Source organism: Dipodomys spectabilis, unplaced genomic scaffold, assembly GCF_019054845.1.
Source record: "Dipodomys spectabilis isolate Male_0828 unplaced genomic scaffold, ASM1905484v1 ptg000264l, whole genome shotgun sequence".
In the NCBI taxonomy this organism is placed as follows: domain Eukaryota; kingdom Metazoa; phylum Chordata; class Mammalia; order Rodentia; family Heteromyidae; genus Dipodomys; species Dipodomys spectabilis.
The window spans coordinates 1270080-1284983 of record NW_024870941.1 but is presented as its reverse complement, the minus strand read 5'-3'; the positions used below and the strand labels follow the sequence as shown (position 1 = coordinate 1284983).

Below are 14904 nucleotides of genomic sequence, written 5' to 3'. Positions count from 1 at the left end.
TACAGAGGAGTTACAATTACATGAGTAAGGTAATGAGTGTATTTCCTATGAAGCATTGTTGCCTCCTCCTTTGTTTTTCCCCTACCATCCCTTCCTTCTCGACCTCCCCAACTACACTCCCCCACCCCTGCCAAAGTTGTAAAGTTTGTTTTCAACATAGTATCTTGTACATCTCATTGTTACAATGGGTCAACCTGTATCCCTATTTAAGCATTTTGTTTTTTCCCTTCCCCTCCCCAAATTAGAAAAGTGTATATACAAGATGCAGGTCACCAGAATCAAATACAAAGAAACAAAAAAAAAAATCACATAGTACATTATAAATATGTTCAAAACAATAGCAAGCAAGAGAAAAACATTCTTGGGACACAAATTCTTTCTTTTTTTTGGGGGGGGGGGGGGTCCAGTCATGGGTCCTGAATTCTGGGCCTGGGCGCTGTCCCTCAGCAATTCAGCTCAAGGCTAGTGCTCTACCACTTGAGCCACAGCGCCACTTCCGGCTTTTTTCTTTTTGCTTATGTGGTGCTGAGGAATCGAACCCAGGGCCTCAGGCATGCAAGGCAAACACTCTACCACTGAGCCACCTTCCCAGCCCCACAAATTCTTTTCATCAGCACCTTCCTTAGGTGGTTGCAGGCAAGTGCCTCCTCTGTGGAGCACAGATCTTCAAGAGGACATGGCAAGTTGTGACAAATAATACAATACAAAGACAGTGGTAGACTCTCAGTAAATTGGAGAAATTCCAAATGCTCAACAACCCACTCAACAAGGCTCTTGAGGAAACAGATATCCTGCCCAATATTTTGCCAGTAAGAATACAAAGACAAATTAGCCATACTTACCAAAACTATAAATGTATTACCGCTATTATCTTGCCCATGTAATTGTAAACTTTCTGTACAGTATTTTCACAATAAAAAAAAATGTATTAACTCTTTAAGTTGGTTATCTCACTTCTAGGGATTCATTCCTATTTTATGATAGAAAAAGATTAAGAAATAAAGCAAGTGACCATTGACAGGCATCTGAGTAAGTAGTTTATAGTATAGCCAAACAGTAGAATGCTATATAGATATGAGAAAGAACAAACTTTCCAATGTTTTCATTTGAGATGATTTCCAGGGTTATTATTTAAACAAAAAAAAAAAGACAAGGTGAAGAAAATAGATTGCTTTGGGGAAGAGAAGTATTAAGTATGGAGAAATATGCTTATTCCTTGATCCAGACTCAGAAACTTAATTTTGTCTAAATTTGATGATAAACCTTTCCTTGACAAGCCAGGGGCTAATGCTTACACCTGTAATCCTTGCTGCTCAGGAGGCTGAGATCTGAGGATTGCAGTTTGAAGCCAGCCCAGGCAGCAAAGTCCCCAAGAGAATTTTATCTCCAATTAACTAATCAAAAAATCTGGAAGTGGTGCTGTGGCTCAAAGTTGTAGAGAGCTTGTCTTTAGTAAAAGAGCTTAGAGACAGCACACAGGTCCTGAGTTCAAGCCCCATGACTGACCAAAAAAAAAGCCCCTTTCCTTGAACTCTCACTACCTAGACTTAGAAGGCAAATAGATTTAGATAGGGCTGGGATGTGGCTCAAGTGGTGAAGCATTCGCCTACCAAGTCCAAGGCCCTGTATTCAATATCAAATACTACCATATAGATTTGAGATAGTACAGAATGCTTAAGCATATATGGGTTAGTCAGTTTCACATTGCTGTGACAAAATATGTAAACAACTTAGAAGAGAACTTTTTGGTTTAACAGTTTCACTCTAGAGTTAGCCACCTCCACCACCATGAGTCAACATACCAGGTATCAGAGTGTAGTGAAGGAAAGCTGTGTACCTCATGGCAGCCAGGAAACAGCAGGAAAAGTCAGGGACAAGATGTATGCCATTCAAAGACATACCTCCCTTGTGACCCACTTCCTCCAATCAGATCCCACTTCCTGATAGTACATTCACCATGAACCCATCAGTGGCTTAGTCCATGATGGAATCAGTCACCCCTCAATAGCACTAATACCTGGAGACCAGGCCTTTGAGTCTATATATGGGAACATTTTACATCCAAACTGTATTCTGTCCCTGGCCACCAAAGTCTTGGCCATTCATGGCCCTTCAGTTTCACCCACATGACTTCAGAAAGCATTATCTTACCCTCTCAGGAGCTTCCTGTAGGAGCTCCAATCCTCCCATACATTGCCTGACCTCTCAGCCTTCCTTTGAAATCTGGGTGGAATCCTCCATGACCCTACATAAGCACTTGGATTCTGCATGCCTGCAAAACTAGCATCACATGACTGAACCCTAAGTCCACTAATTACCTAAAAAGTAACCAGTCCTGCTTGGACTAAAGCTGCAGTATTGATGGATAGCTAAGTGCAGGGATACACTTTTCCTACAGTGCCTGTGTGAGCAGGATACCCAGAACCAGTCCTCTATTCCAAAGCAACCTCTTACAAGTCCATTGTACCTTCAGATCCCAGAACCTTTGATGGGAGGGGCCTGATCAATCCCCGAGAGAACCCCAAGTTCTCTTTCCACTTATCCTGATGAAAAGTACTTGGTTTTTTTTTAATATCACTAATCTCTTCAAGAACCACACCTTTACCACATCTTTCAATACTTTTTCTTTCTGGCCAAATTACAAGTTTTTTAAGTCCTTATGATCTGCTTTTTACTACCAGTTCTAAATGTAAACCTGGCAATATTCGTGCCACCTGCTCACTGCTGTACTGCCTAGAAATTTCCTCTAGATAAACTAGTTCATAACCTTTAAATTCAGCTCACACAAAGTCTTAGGATATGGACGAAATGTAGACAATGTAATATGAGTGGCCTCTGGCCCAATTCCCAGCAGATTCCTCATTCCCATCTGAAACTTTGTGAGCACAGTCTTTACTCTCTGCATTCTTACTGTCATTCCGGTCATCTGAGATCCCACCAGAATTGCCCACTCAGCTCTGCTTATATAGCATTAGCTTTTTCTAGCCTACTTCTCCAGACTTTCTCAAATTTCTCCCTCAAGACAGTTCAAAAGGCTTCTGAACCATAGTCAGGAATGGTCATATTTCTCAGTAGATTTTCTGTGCTAATCACCTTTCCATTACTGTCACAGAGTGCTTAGGAAAACAAATTAGGGGTCACAGTTTCACAGATTTCAGCCCAAGTTTTTTTAAACCCTTATTTGGGCCTGCGCTGGGATAGAAAACCATCATTGTAGAAGGACATAGAAGAGCAAAGCACTTCTCCTTGTGGTAGGTGGGAGGTACAGAGAAAGACAGAAGGAGGCCATGGGCCAGATAAATCCTTCACAGATAAGCCCCCTCCCCCCATTGTGACCCACTTACTTCAACCAGGTCCACCTCTTGATAGTTCATTCCTCTATGAACCATCAGTGGATTAGTCCCTCAGTAAGGTTAACACCCTTGTAATCTCACCCCTCAACAATGCCACTAGCAGAGGAACAAGCCTGCGACACACAGGCCTGTAGAGACAATATACTTGGAGGTATCACTTTAATTTTTGAGCAGTATAAATGGATTAATCTCTCATCCAAGTACTACTAGGACCCAGCAAGTCTGTCACTCTATTCATAGCTTTTTTAGTTGAATTAAATGTTGAGGGGGTGCTAGGGAGTAAACCCGGAGCCACACACACACATGCTAAACACACATTCCAGTGCTGAGCTAAGCTCCCACCCTTGCAGTTCAAACTTGGTTTAAGTGGTATGGATAAGTCAGAGATTAATTCTAACTCAGGTGGTCAAGAAAGGCTTTGTGAAAGAAGAAATCTGAAGACAAAAGTAAATTCCTTGTCAAAGTATACAGCAGTTTGAGAACCGTGGCTTCCTTTTTGTATGTTTAGAATCAAGACTCACCAAGCATCTTCAGTTAGGCTATTAGAAGACATATTCAGTACCTGAAATTTCTTTCTCTTCTAACTGAATAATGGCTTCTGGAGAAGGCAAAGAGAATAAAAAGTGATCTTTGTAGTGCATCTGAAACACAGTTTAAGGGAATTCTGGTCTTCCCTCCTCCCCATTTCCCCCAATTGACAGATCTCATTTTACCCTGATATCCACAACTTACAGTTACCCCTGGCCCCATTGCAGGGGCCAGGCATATTCTAGTTGATTTAGAATTGGAATGATATAAGATCCAGTCTCAGACCCCATCTGTTCTTTGATTTTTTTTAAATTTTTTGTCTTTTGGATTCCTCTTCTCTCTTGATTACCTATTCACAAGCTTCCAGTCTACATGTATGACCTAAGTCAGGTAAATACTCTGGTTTACTTCTTTAAGATTTTTTTATGTAGGCAGTCTGTTACACACTGTGGTTTCAGATGTACAATAACTTGTACAATGATTTATTCCTAAGTATGCCGTAAGCAGAACAGTGTCTTTTTTCTATATTGTCCCTTGCCTTAATAAATATGTAATATAAATTTAAGCAAACTTCTATTTTTTATATTTGTAAAGTACGAACTAAAAAAATGAAAATTTTGTGAAGCTTGTATTTTGCATAACCAAAGTAAGAAATTAAGTTTTAAATCTATAATTTTTTTTTTTTTTTTTTTGTCGGTAGTGGGGCTTGAACTCTGGGCCTGGGCGCTGTCCCTCAGCTCTTCAGCTCAAGGCGAGTACTCTACCACTTGAGCTACAGAGCCACTTCCGGTTTTCTGGTGGTTTATTGGAGATAGGAGTCTCACGGTCTCTCCAGCCCTGGCTGGCTTTGAACCACGATCCTCAGATCTCAGCCTCCTGAGTAGCTAGGATTACAGGCGTGAGCCACCAGCGCCCGGCTAAATCTATAATATTTTATCTGGGAAAAAAAGGGAAGTCTGTGGAGGAGATAGCAGCCTAAATGTTTTGCCAGACCCTCCTTAGCTACCAAATTTGCAAAAATACTGAAATTATTATAAGGCATATTTAGTCTGACGTTAGGAAATCTAGTTTCCCAAAAGAGCCCACACATCACTCTTTGTTCCTAGCCGTAATTTTGTTTCTCTGGAAAGTAGGTATGGTTATTAATACTTCAAAGAAGATAAAACTCCATTCAGTCTTTTTAGTAGCTGGGCCGTTCAAGGGGTGGGTTTTCAGGTACAACAGTATCTAGAATGTCAGTACCATCTGGACCCCATTTCTCTCTCCCTGTCTTACTGTCATTTTCTCTGAGCTGACTTCCATTTTCATCTTTCCCAAAAGGTAACAGAGTAAGTACTGGACTACTTTGGTTCTGTTCTCACCCTTATGGCTGAGAGGTAGACTCAAATCTCCCCAAGACCTCTTGAGGGAAGCCCTGTACAAAAACATGCTGCTCGGAGCCTGGTGCCCACTGAAGCCTCCTGCTCCCCATCACAAGCTTCTGCAGGGAGAAACTTGTCTCATCCTTGGGGAACTACTGTCGGCTTGTTCTCATGGCAGCCTTCCTCAGCCTCAGGCCACTCACTGATGAATCAAGAGCCTTCCTCAGCCTCAGGCCACTCACTGATGAATCAAGAGTTCTATTACAAGACTAAAACCCTTTCCATGGGGCTCTGAAAACTTTTATTTGCACCTACATTTCTAAATATCTTGATATATTTCTGTGTTTCTGAGTTTGAAATCTTAAGAGCAAATTTCTCAGGCTGTTGATCAAGGTGGAAAAGAAATCTATGATCTATGTGCCCATTCTGTCACTGTGTATTACCTGCATGCACCAATAAATATTTCTTCAGTTTCTTTAGTTTGCCTTTATTGGAGTAACTTGGTCTAAAATCTAGCTTGTTTGAGAAGCATGTTCATTAAAAGAATTCCTGGACAAAAAAGTATATATATAGTAACTGTAACCCTCTGTATAGTATCTTTACAATAAAAAAAAAAAGTATATATATATATATATATATATATTTCTTGGCTCTTGGAAAATGATTCTCTGGTGGTTTTGTTTTGTTTTCTGTTTTAGGACCATACGGAAAGAGTATATCACTGCGAAGTATGTAGACCATAGGTTCTCAAGGAAGACCTGTTCCTCCCCAACAGCTAAGCTGAATGAGTTGCTGGAGGCCATTAAGTCCAGGGATTTACTTGCACTAGTTCAAGTCTATGCAGAAGGGGTAGAGCTAATGGAGCCACTGCTCGAGCCTGGACAGGTAAGACCTCACTGAAATCATAGAACAGAAAATAAAAATCAGGTTAAATGATCATTTTTGTTATCCTAACAGCATATAATGAGATTCTTATATACTATTTGGTTGCACACTTCTAAATCAAGAGAATTTGAGAGTAAAACGTGTCATTGAAATAATTATTTGAGGCACCTAATGTAAGTGAAGCTGCTAGAGAAAAACAGGCATGTGAATCTCCATGTTTATACTTGTCCTTCCCTTCCCAGGAGCTCGGGGAGACAGCCCTCCACCTCGCCGTCCGAACTGCCGACCACACATCTCTCCATCTGGTTGACTTCCTTGTACAAAACTGGTAAAGCCTTTGTTTTCTCCATTGAATTAAGTAAATATGACTCATAAGTTAGTACACACCAGACCTATTAGTGGCCTACATCATAACACAGTAAACATCTTTTTATAATTAGCCATATAAAATCTAAGGCTTTGCAGACCATTGTGGTATGAAAACAGCTATAAACAGTATGCAAATGAGTGAGCATAGCTGTAGGCCAATAAACCTGTTTACAAAAATAAAGAACCTTCCAAACTGTGTTCCATAGGTTATAGTTTGCTAGTGCCTGGCCATAGAAAATGTAAAGTACTATTTGTGTGCCTAAAAACTTGCTATATTGCTGGGCATTGGTGGCTCATGCCTGTATTCAGCTACTCAGGAGGCTGAGATCTGAGAATTGTGGTTTGACGTCAACCTGGGCAAGAAAGTTCCTAAGCCTCTTATCTCCAATTAACAACCCTCTTTCCCCCACCCCCTCTCCCACACACAAAAACAATCCAGAAGAAAGCCTATAACTCAAGTGATAGAGTGCTAGCATTGAGCAAAAAAGCTCAGAGATAACAACTAGGCTCTGAGTTCAAGGCCCAAGACTGGCACAAACAAAAAAACTCCTGATTTGAAGAGTATGAAAGAAGAGTATGAATAATACAGGTCAGTTATATTTTTGAGTGTTTGTTGTTTAATAGAATAGAGCAAGCTAGTTCAAATGAGACATAATGTTAAGCCTGTAATGCTGAACACAGGAGATGTGTCTCTGCTGGATTCTTTCATTTTCTTTTTATTTTTTAATGTAAAGTAGTTGTACAAAGGGGTTTCAGCTGAACTTGTCAGTTTGTAAGTACAGTGCATCTTGATCAATGCCACCTGTTCAGTAAGAGGAAGATTAAGTAGGAGCTGAGCTTATCCAGAGGCAAATGATCAATAGGGAGGGGAGCTGATCCCATGTACACAGTCTAATTGTATAAAGGTCCAGGTCTCTTCCTTAGAGGGAAGAATGGCATAATGTTTAAGAGCATTGGCTCCAGAGATAGTCTGTGTTCAAATCCCCATTCTATTGTCCCTATCTTGAATACCATGAAAGCAAGCACTTCAACCTCTCTGTGCCTTCAGTTTTTCATCTGCAAAATGGAAGCTAGTCTGAGTACTTTCTCAGGTAGGTGTGAAGATTCACTGAACATGTAAAAGTTACTCTGTAGTTTACTAGGCACTCAATTCTGAATGTTACTATCACTGTATTTCTTATAAATGTAGGTATAATGTAGAAACACCATCATTTCCCTGTTTTAAGTTTGAGTCAGTTATTAGCATAGAAAGAAGCACCCAAATGCATTAGCACACACCTGTTGTCTCAGCGACTTGGGAGGCTAACGCAGGAAAACCAACGATTTGAAGCCAGCCTACATTATATAAGACCAAGTTTGACCCTCGTCACAAAAATAAGTAAATATAGAATATGATATTCACACTTACATTCCTTCATTCATCCACACTTTTACTTTCTGAGGTATCAGTTACCTGAATTCAACCATGGTCCAAACGTATTAAATGGAAAAATCCAGAAATAAGTAGTTTATACCTTTTAAATAGCAACTGACGCCTAGAGTTGTAGTCATTTCTTTGTGACACTGTGATTTTTCAGTGGGAACCTGGATAAGCAGACATCCTTGGGGAACACAGCTCTGCACTACTGCAGCCTGTATAACAAGCCTGAGTGTCTGAAGCTGCTTCTCAGGAGCAAGCCCACTGTGGACATTGGTGAGAGTGTGGCCACGTGTCACCAGCGACCATCTCTTAACATCTGTTCAGTAAAACAGATTTGCATGTTATCTGCTGTTCTTCCCTAGACACTTAATGCAAGCGTAGTTTTCCTTTGTTTCAGTTAACCAAGCTGGAGAAACTGCCTTGGAGATAGCAAAGAGATTAAAAGCTACCCAGTGTGAAGATCTGGTAAGAGAAAGTAGATTTAGACACTTATTCGTCATTAACTCTCTTCAAAATGTCCTTCTGAGAGATTGAAATAAGCCAGGAAGTAATGGTTCATACCTTTAATCCCAACTACCAACTATGGAGAGATTTAGGTGAGAGGATAATGGTCTAAGACTAGGCCCCAGAAAAAAATACAAGAACCTATCTGAAAAATAAAGCAAAGAAAGGGCCAGAGGCATAACCCAAATGGTGGAACACCCTAGCAAAAGCACAAGGCCCTAAATTCAAATCCCAGTACCATAAAAAAAAAAAACAACAAAACGTTTAACTAGGAATACAGGTAGACCTATTGCAACAATGAGATGTACAAGTTGTTATGTCAAAAAACGAACTTCACAACTTTGTTGGGGGTAGCGGGAGGATGGGAAGGGGAAACAAAGAAGAAGCAACAATGCTTGATAAGAAATGTACTCATTATCTCGCCCATGTAATTGTAACCCCTCTGTATAGTATTTTCACAATAAAATTAAATAAATAAACAAAAAAGTGAAATAATTACCACTGTCACCCACTTGTGTTTTGAGTGCAGTTGTGGCATGGGAAGTGAAGTGCATTTGAGAGGTGCTGTCACTGGACAGGACTGCAGTTTGCAGTTATACTTTGTATTTTCCAGGTCAATAGGCTTTTTCTATAGTTTACACCTTTGGGCAGATAAAGCTCAGAGGATAGTGGCTTTGAGAGTGTTAAACACTGTTCTCCTAATTCTGTACACTCACTTCACTTGACCCCACCAATTCTTGCTGAATAATCAAAACCTGGAGTTAGAATGATTCTAATGAAAAATGTAACATGAGTGTCATGGGAAAGGAAGAGATAGGTTTTTTAAAAAGTCAAATTCTCTCTCAATTTTTGCTGAGTACCAGATTCTAAGCCTGGTAGTTATACTTTTAAATCTGTTTTTGTTACATTTTGCTTTGTTTTGCTTTGTTTTTATTGTGCCAGTACCAGGGCTTCAACTCAGGCATGCTCTTGCTCCACTTTCTTGTTCACAGTTGTACTCTGCCTTTTCACTACTTAATTGGAGATGGAGTCTTGAAGAATTTTCTGCACAGCTGGCTTCTCAGCTGGCTGATCAGCCAAGTCTCAGCCTCCTGAATAGCTAGATTTACAGGTGTGTGGGCCACGAGTGCCTACCTTGTTTTATTTTGAGATAGGGTCTTCAAGCATTCCAGTCTCAACCTCCCATATATCTAGCACATGCCACTGTACCCAAGTATGAGTTGAAAGGAGGCTTATAAACTTTTCTGTCCAGGCTAAGACCTACCCATGACACTCCCATTCTCGACCTCTGAAGCAGCTAAGATTATATCGGCATGAGCCACTGGCATCTGGCTTTACTTTTTATTCACCAGCAGGACTCTGGTGGCTCATACCTGTCATCCTAGTTACTCAGGTTGCTGAGATCTGAGGATCATGATTCAGAGCCAGCCTGGGCAGGAAAGGTCATGAGACTCTCATCTCCAATTAACCGCCAGAAAACCAAATGTGGAGCTGTGGCTTAAAGTGGTAGAGCGCTAATCAAGTAGAAGAATATCAAGAATAGTACTCAGACCCTGAGTTCACACCCCAGGACTGGCACAATAAGTTAATTAATTAATTAGAATATTCTTGAGATTGCTGTCCCTGCACTCATTTTATTAATAAGAAATGGGATGGGCTTTTAAAGATATGCCTCTTAAATTTGACAGACTCTTGAATGTTCTTCAGAATATGTGATTCTGAGATACATTTTAATATTAAGAAAGCTTTTAAGTGAATGCTGGTAGCTTACGCCTATAATCCTAGCTACTCAGGAGCCTGAGAGGTGAGGATTGCAGTTTGAAGCCAGCCCAGGCAGGAAAGTTTGAGAGACTCCTATCTCCAATTAAATCATGGAAAATTGGGAAGTGGTGCTGTGGTTCAAGAGGTAGAGTGCTAGCTTTGAGCTAAAAGAGCTCTGGAACAGTGCCCAGGCTTAGAGTTCAAGCCTCAGGACTGGCAGAAAAAAGAAAAATAAAGTTGTTAATTTCAGATAAAAATCAAGTTGTCAAAGTCAGGAAGCTTCTTCCTGCTGTTCTTTGCAGTTCCCAGGTCTGTCAAACGGCCATCTATCTTATTACTTACTAGCTATTTATTACTATTATTATTACTATTTATTACTACTTATTACAATTAGTTAGAGTTGTGTCCAGGTGCACCTATTGATGCGTTTGAAACTAGGCGTCAGGTGGGATTTGCTCAGTGTTTGTGTAAGACTGGAGTGTTTGGACATTTCAACCTAAATGGTGCGTACCTGCTGTTCCTTCCAGCTTTCCCAGGCTAAATCTGGCAAGTTCAACCCACACGTCCACGTAGAGTATGAGTGGAATCTTCGACAGGAGGAGATGGATGAAAGTGATGATGATCTGGATGACAAAGTGAGTGGGAAGGGTGGGTACCCCAGAGAGAGTTCCTGTCCTCCCTGCACAGGCCGGAGCCATTTTCCTGTGAGATGGTTTGGGTCTTCTGACCTGATGTACCAGGACCATTGTCATCGCTTGGTTTCTGACAATTACATTATTATTGAGGGTTGTTCAGAGAAACTGAAGCAATGGGACAGAAGGAGAAAGAAAAAAACTTGTCTGAGCTTGGCTCTCATGGTTGAGGGGGCTGCTTGACCAGCAGGATTGTGACAGAGCTGAGGCTGTAAGCAGAACCCCTCATTTTCAACATAGTGTTTAGTGAGTACCACTGCTGTATTAGTTCACCATTTGTCCCTCCGTTTCTGTGCCTTGGTCTTTTGGTAAAGCTTTTCCCTGTATGAAGCCCACTCACAGGCACCGTAAGCCAAAAACAGTGGACCCAAGTAGTAATCATATCTTCATATCTTAAAAAAATACCCTACAAGTGACACCTAGATTGATACTTGACCGAATGTAGGACTTGGGAGCCTAGCCAAGCTGACACTAAAAGGATCCATCAAAACAGCTAATTAATAAGTACTAACAGTTGTCATTTATTGAGAGGACTTAAATATTGACTAGGCTGCCTAGCACCTATGTTATCTCAGACCAGCTTTACTGAAAACCAGTGGGGGATAACTGCTATTGTCCCCAGTTCACAGAAGAGAAAAAGAATTTAGCAACTTGTATGGAGTCAGTGAGCTAGTAAAAACAGACTCCAGGCGTAAATGCAGATAGTTTTAATCTACTTGAAGTCACTCATCCTTATCACCATGTGTAGCTGGATGGTCCCTCAGTGCCACGCAGGATATGAAGAATGGTTGGACAAAGAGGCCCTAAAGTCATTGGGTACTTGAAGTGGGTGTAAATGGTCATCTGGTATGACAACTAATATACTGAGGATTTGAAATATTCCTGAGAAGTGTTCAGAAGACTGAGCTCCTCAGCCTTGGCAGACTACACAGATGCTATCGAGGGAGTAGCACTGAAAACGAGTTTTTGAGGTAGTTGGATGTTGGCCTGGGAGAACAGTATGGGCCATGGCTAGGGGTCTGGCAGAGCCTGGAAGTCTGAGTGGTGTATGTGTAAAGACTATGTGTAAAGACTGTCCCCCGGAGGGAGGGCCTGCCCTGTGGGGTCAGCCAGGTCAGGTTAAGAAAGGCTACACTAGGTCGGGCTTTTATCCATGCTGTCAGGTTTATCCAAGCTGAGGTTTAGTATCAGAAGAGCAAGGTTTCCTGCCAGCTGCGGCTGCTTTGTGGACAATAGCCAAGACCATTCAGGAGGTTGGTGATGCAGTGAGATCAGTGATCCCCTCACTAGGAAGGAGCTTGAGGACCCTTTGGCATCTGTGCAGGCCAGGGGGCTCCAAGTAATGTCCAGTTACTAACATCACAGGTGAGTGATGCTTACGTCATTACAGTGCCTACCTGAGCAGTTGGAAATCGTTTGTAGTCTTAGAGCTTGGGTGGGATTTTCACATCTGAATGGTCAGCATTGTAGGCAGGCACCTCAAAGCCATGCTGTGTATGAGTTTGCTTCCCAGAGAGACAAAGTGAGAAGAGAGGTGAAGATTGAGAAGATCTAAACAGGAGTAAGAAGTTAGTAGAACATATTACAGATGGATGAGAACACGGGAGGGCGCGGAGGGTGTCTTGCACAGGGAAGGTGTTCATCCCTTCACTGAACGTTATACCACACTGCAGCCTTACTGCCTCAAACGCTCTACTGGTCCCTCACAGTGTTCCCTAGTGGTTGCCAGTGATGAGGATACAGGAAGTAGAAGGGTAAAGGCTTCCTTGTCATGTATGACTGAGAGGCTCTGGCACAGGTCCTAACCTCCTCCAGCAAAGCTTCTGGAGCCCAGGTGACACCTGAACCCATCCTGCAGGCTCCTTTGCACAATCCTTTGTTATATCTCACCCACTGTTGTCTCATCTACCAGCCAAGCCCAATCAAGAAGGAGCGCTCGCCCAGGCCCCAGAGCTTCTGCCACTCCTCCAGCATCTCGCCCCAGGACAAGCTGTCACTGCCAGGGTTCGGCACACCTCGGGACAAGCAGCGGCTTTCCTATGGAGCCTTCACCAACCAGATCTTTGTGTCCACGAGCACAGACTCACCCACATCACCTACTTCAGAGGCCCCCCCTCTGCCACCTAGGAACGCCGGGAAAGGTATGGCCAGAGATGGGCTTTGTGGCTCCCTCTTCAGTGCTGCTGCTTTGCCCAGCTGTCCAGCTTGAAAGGAAGAGTCTGAGGTCCATTTGACTAGCAAAGTGTGGACCACACTGTCAGGAACAGCTTGACGTGGGGACCTTGCCATCTGCCTGGCACCAGCAGCAGGACAAGCAGTGTAAGAGGCACAGTTTGTGCACTGCCTCTTGATAACATCACACAAGTGCTGTGAAATGTGTGCTTTTGTGCCTGTTTTAGAGATGAGGAAACTAAAGCTTAGAGAGGTACAATGGCTTATCAAAGGCCATACAGCCATAAACAATGGAGCGGTATAATTTAGTCTGAGATTTCCCATGGCTTCAAAACCTGCGGTCTTTTTAGCATGGCTGGAATGTGAGTTCTCGGAAAGGTTACTTTCCTCCACATTAGGAGGTCTCTGTTGAAGATGCTGGTGCTCATAATGGTGGTTAATGGTCACAAGCATTCATTTCACAAGAGGCCCTAAGCCAAGCCCTTCCCATTCTTTGGACTCCAGGTGAGGTGGATATTCTAGCTGTAGCATCTATAGGCACTGCCTAAGGTTCTCAGTTGCTTGGAATTCTTCACCAGGTCTTCTGTGAACCAGTTGTATAGTTCTACATTCTCACATGTTTGTCTTCCCTGAGACAGGACCTGATCTGGAGAGGGCTCTCTTCCCACAGGAGTGTCATGATGGACATTATCAAAAACCTCCGCAGGGCTAACTCCTTGAGCCAATAGCTAGCACCCTGTTCTCAGCCACAAAGTGCTATATTACATCTCCTATCCACAGAGTATGCCCTGCTTACAAAGTCAGTGTGCTCCCACTTGTTTAGGGAAGTTGAGGACAGAAATGTTAATATCAAGGGTCACCCAAGCAAAGGGGGGAGTAGAGAGGTGCCTCGAGCTACCCCTTTGATTTTAGTCTCTGACTGAATCCAAATGCAGGATTCTCACTATGTGCTCAGCCTGTGCTAGCTCAGGTTTGAAGGGCCTCGTGGTGCACAATGCCATGCCTATTTGAATCACACTGGTGCTATTTTGCGGGAAATGTGAGCTTTATTCAAAAGTGTTTTTTCAGAGCTTATTCTCCATTGAAATAGTGTTATAAATGGAAGCTGTGTTCTTAGACCCCAAATGGCCTCATAGATCATAAAATAAGGCAGACGAGTTAAAATAAGGCTTTGCATGAACAGATCTCATCAAAGATAACCAGTCGCCCTAATGCTAATAGCACAGGGGCTAAACCTGCCGCTATTTCTTACCATACTATATACACTCTATTAGAACATTCTCTCCTAAATCACTAGTGTATCAAACTACAGATTTATAGTGTTTGAACACTGGGCTGCTGCTCCCTTCTGGGAAAGGATGCTCTCCAGAGAATAAGAACAAGGTGCCTCACTACATCCTCCTGAGCACAGTGAGGATTCTCCAGGCCTAATGACAGTGGAGCAATGTCTCTGAAAGATTTCATATTCTCTAGTGATGCTCATCAATACAGTTCAGTAATCTCCCTCAACAGGCAAGGCCTGCCCTGGGTCACAGAACCTCCAGGTCATTGAGAGCCTGGAGGAACTGACACCAGAGTCCAGGGAACCAGTAGATGCTTACCTCCTCTCACCCCCTCCCGTAATTTTATCCCAATGTGGGCACTGAAACACATAAACCGTTCCCTCTGGCTCAGTGCCATGTGTAGCTCTCCTGTCTTGAATAAATTCTAACCAGCTCTTTACCAAAGACCCAGTAGACAAAGAGTAAATTTAGTGAGTCAGCTGCTGGAACAGGAGCTTAGAGACTTGGCTATAGCAACTATGGTCAACTAAGGATAGGCAGCTTATCCTTCCTCCTGAAAAATAAAGCCCATAATTG

General features: G+C 42.4%; 1 protein-coding gene across 2 annotated transcripts in view; it reads left to right on the top strand.

The window, feature by feature from the left end:
- Positions 1–14904, top strand: part of Asap1 (ArfGAP with SH3 domain, ankyrin repeat and PH domain 1) — a 262146-nt gene that overhangs the window by 217193 nt on the left and 30049 nt on the right. For both annotated transcript variants that reach the window (XM_042699919.1, XM_042699918.1), the window contains exons 18-23: positions 5941–6127; positions 6370–6455; positions 8074–8189; positions 8314–8381; positions 10709–10816; positions 12786–13014. In XM_042699919.1, the coding sequence (XP_042555853.1) occupies positions 5941–6127; positions 6370–6455; positions 8074–8189; positions 8314–8381; positions 10709–10816; positions 12786–13014 (794 nt within the window). The remainder of the gene's footprint in view (positions 1–5940; positions 6128–6369; positions 6456–8073; positions 8190–8313; positions 8382–10708; positions 10817–12785; positions 13015–14904) is intronic.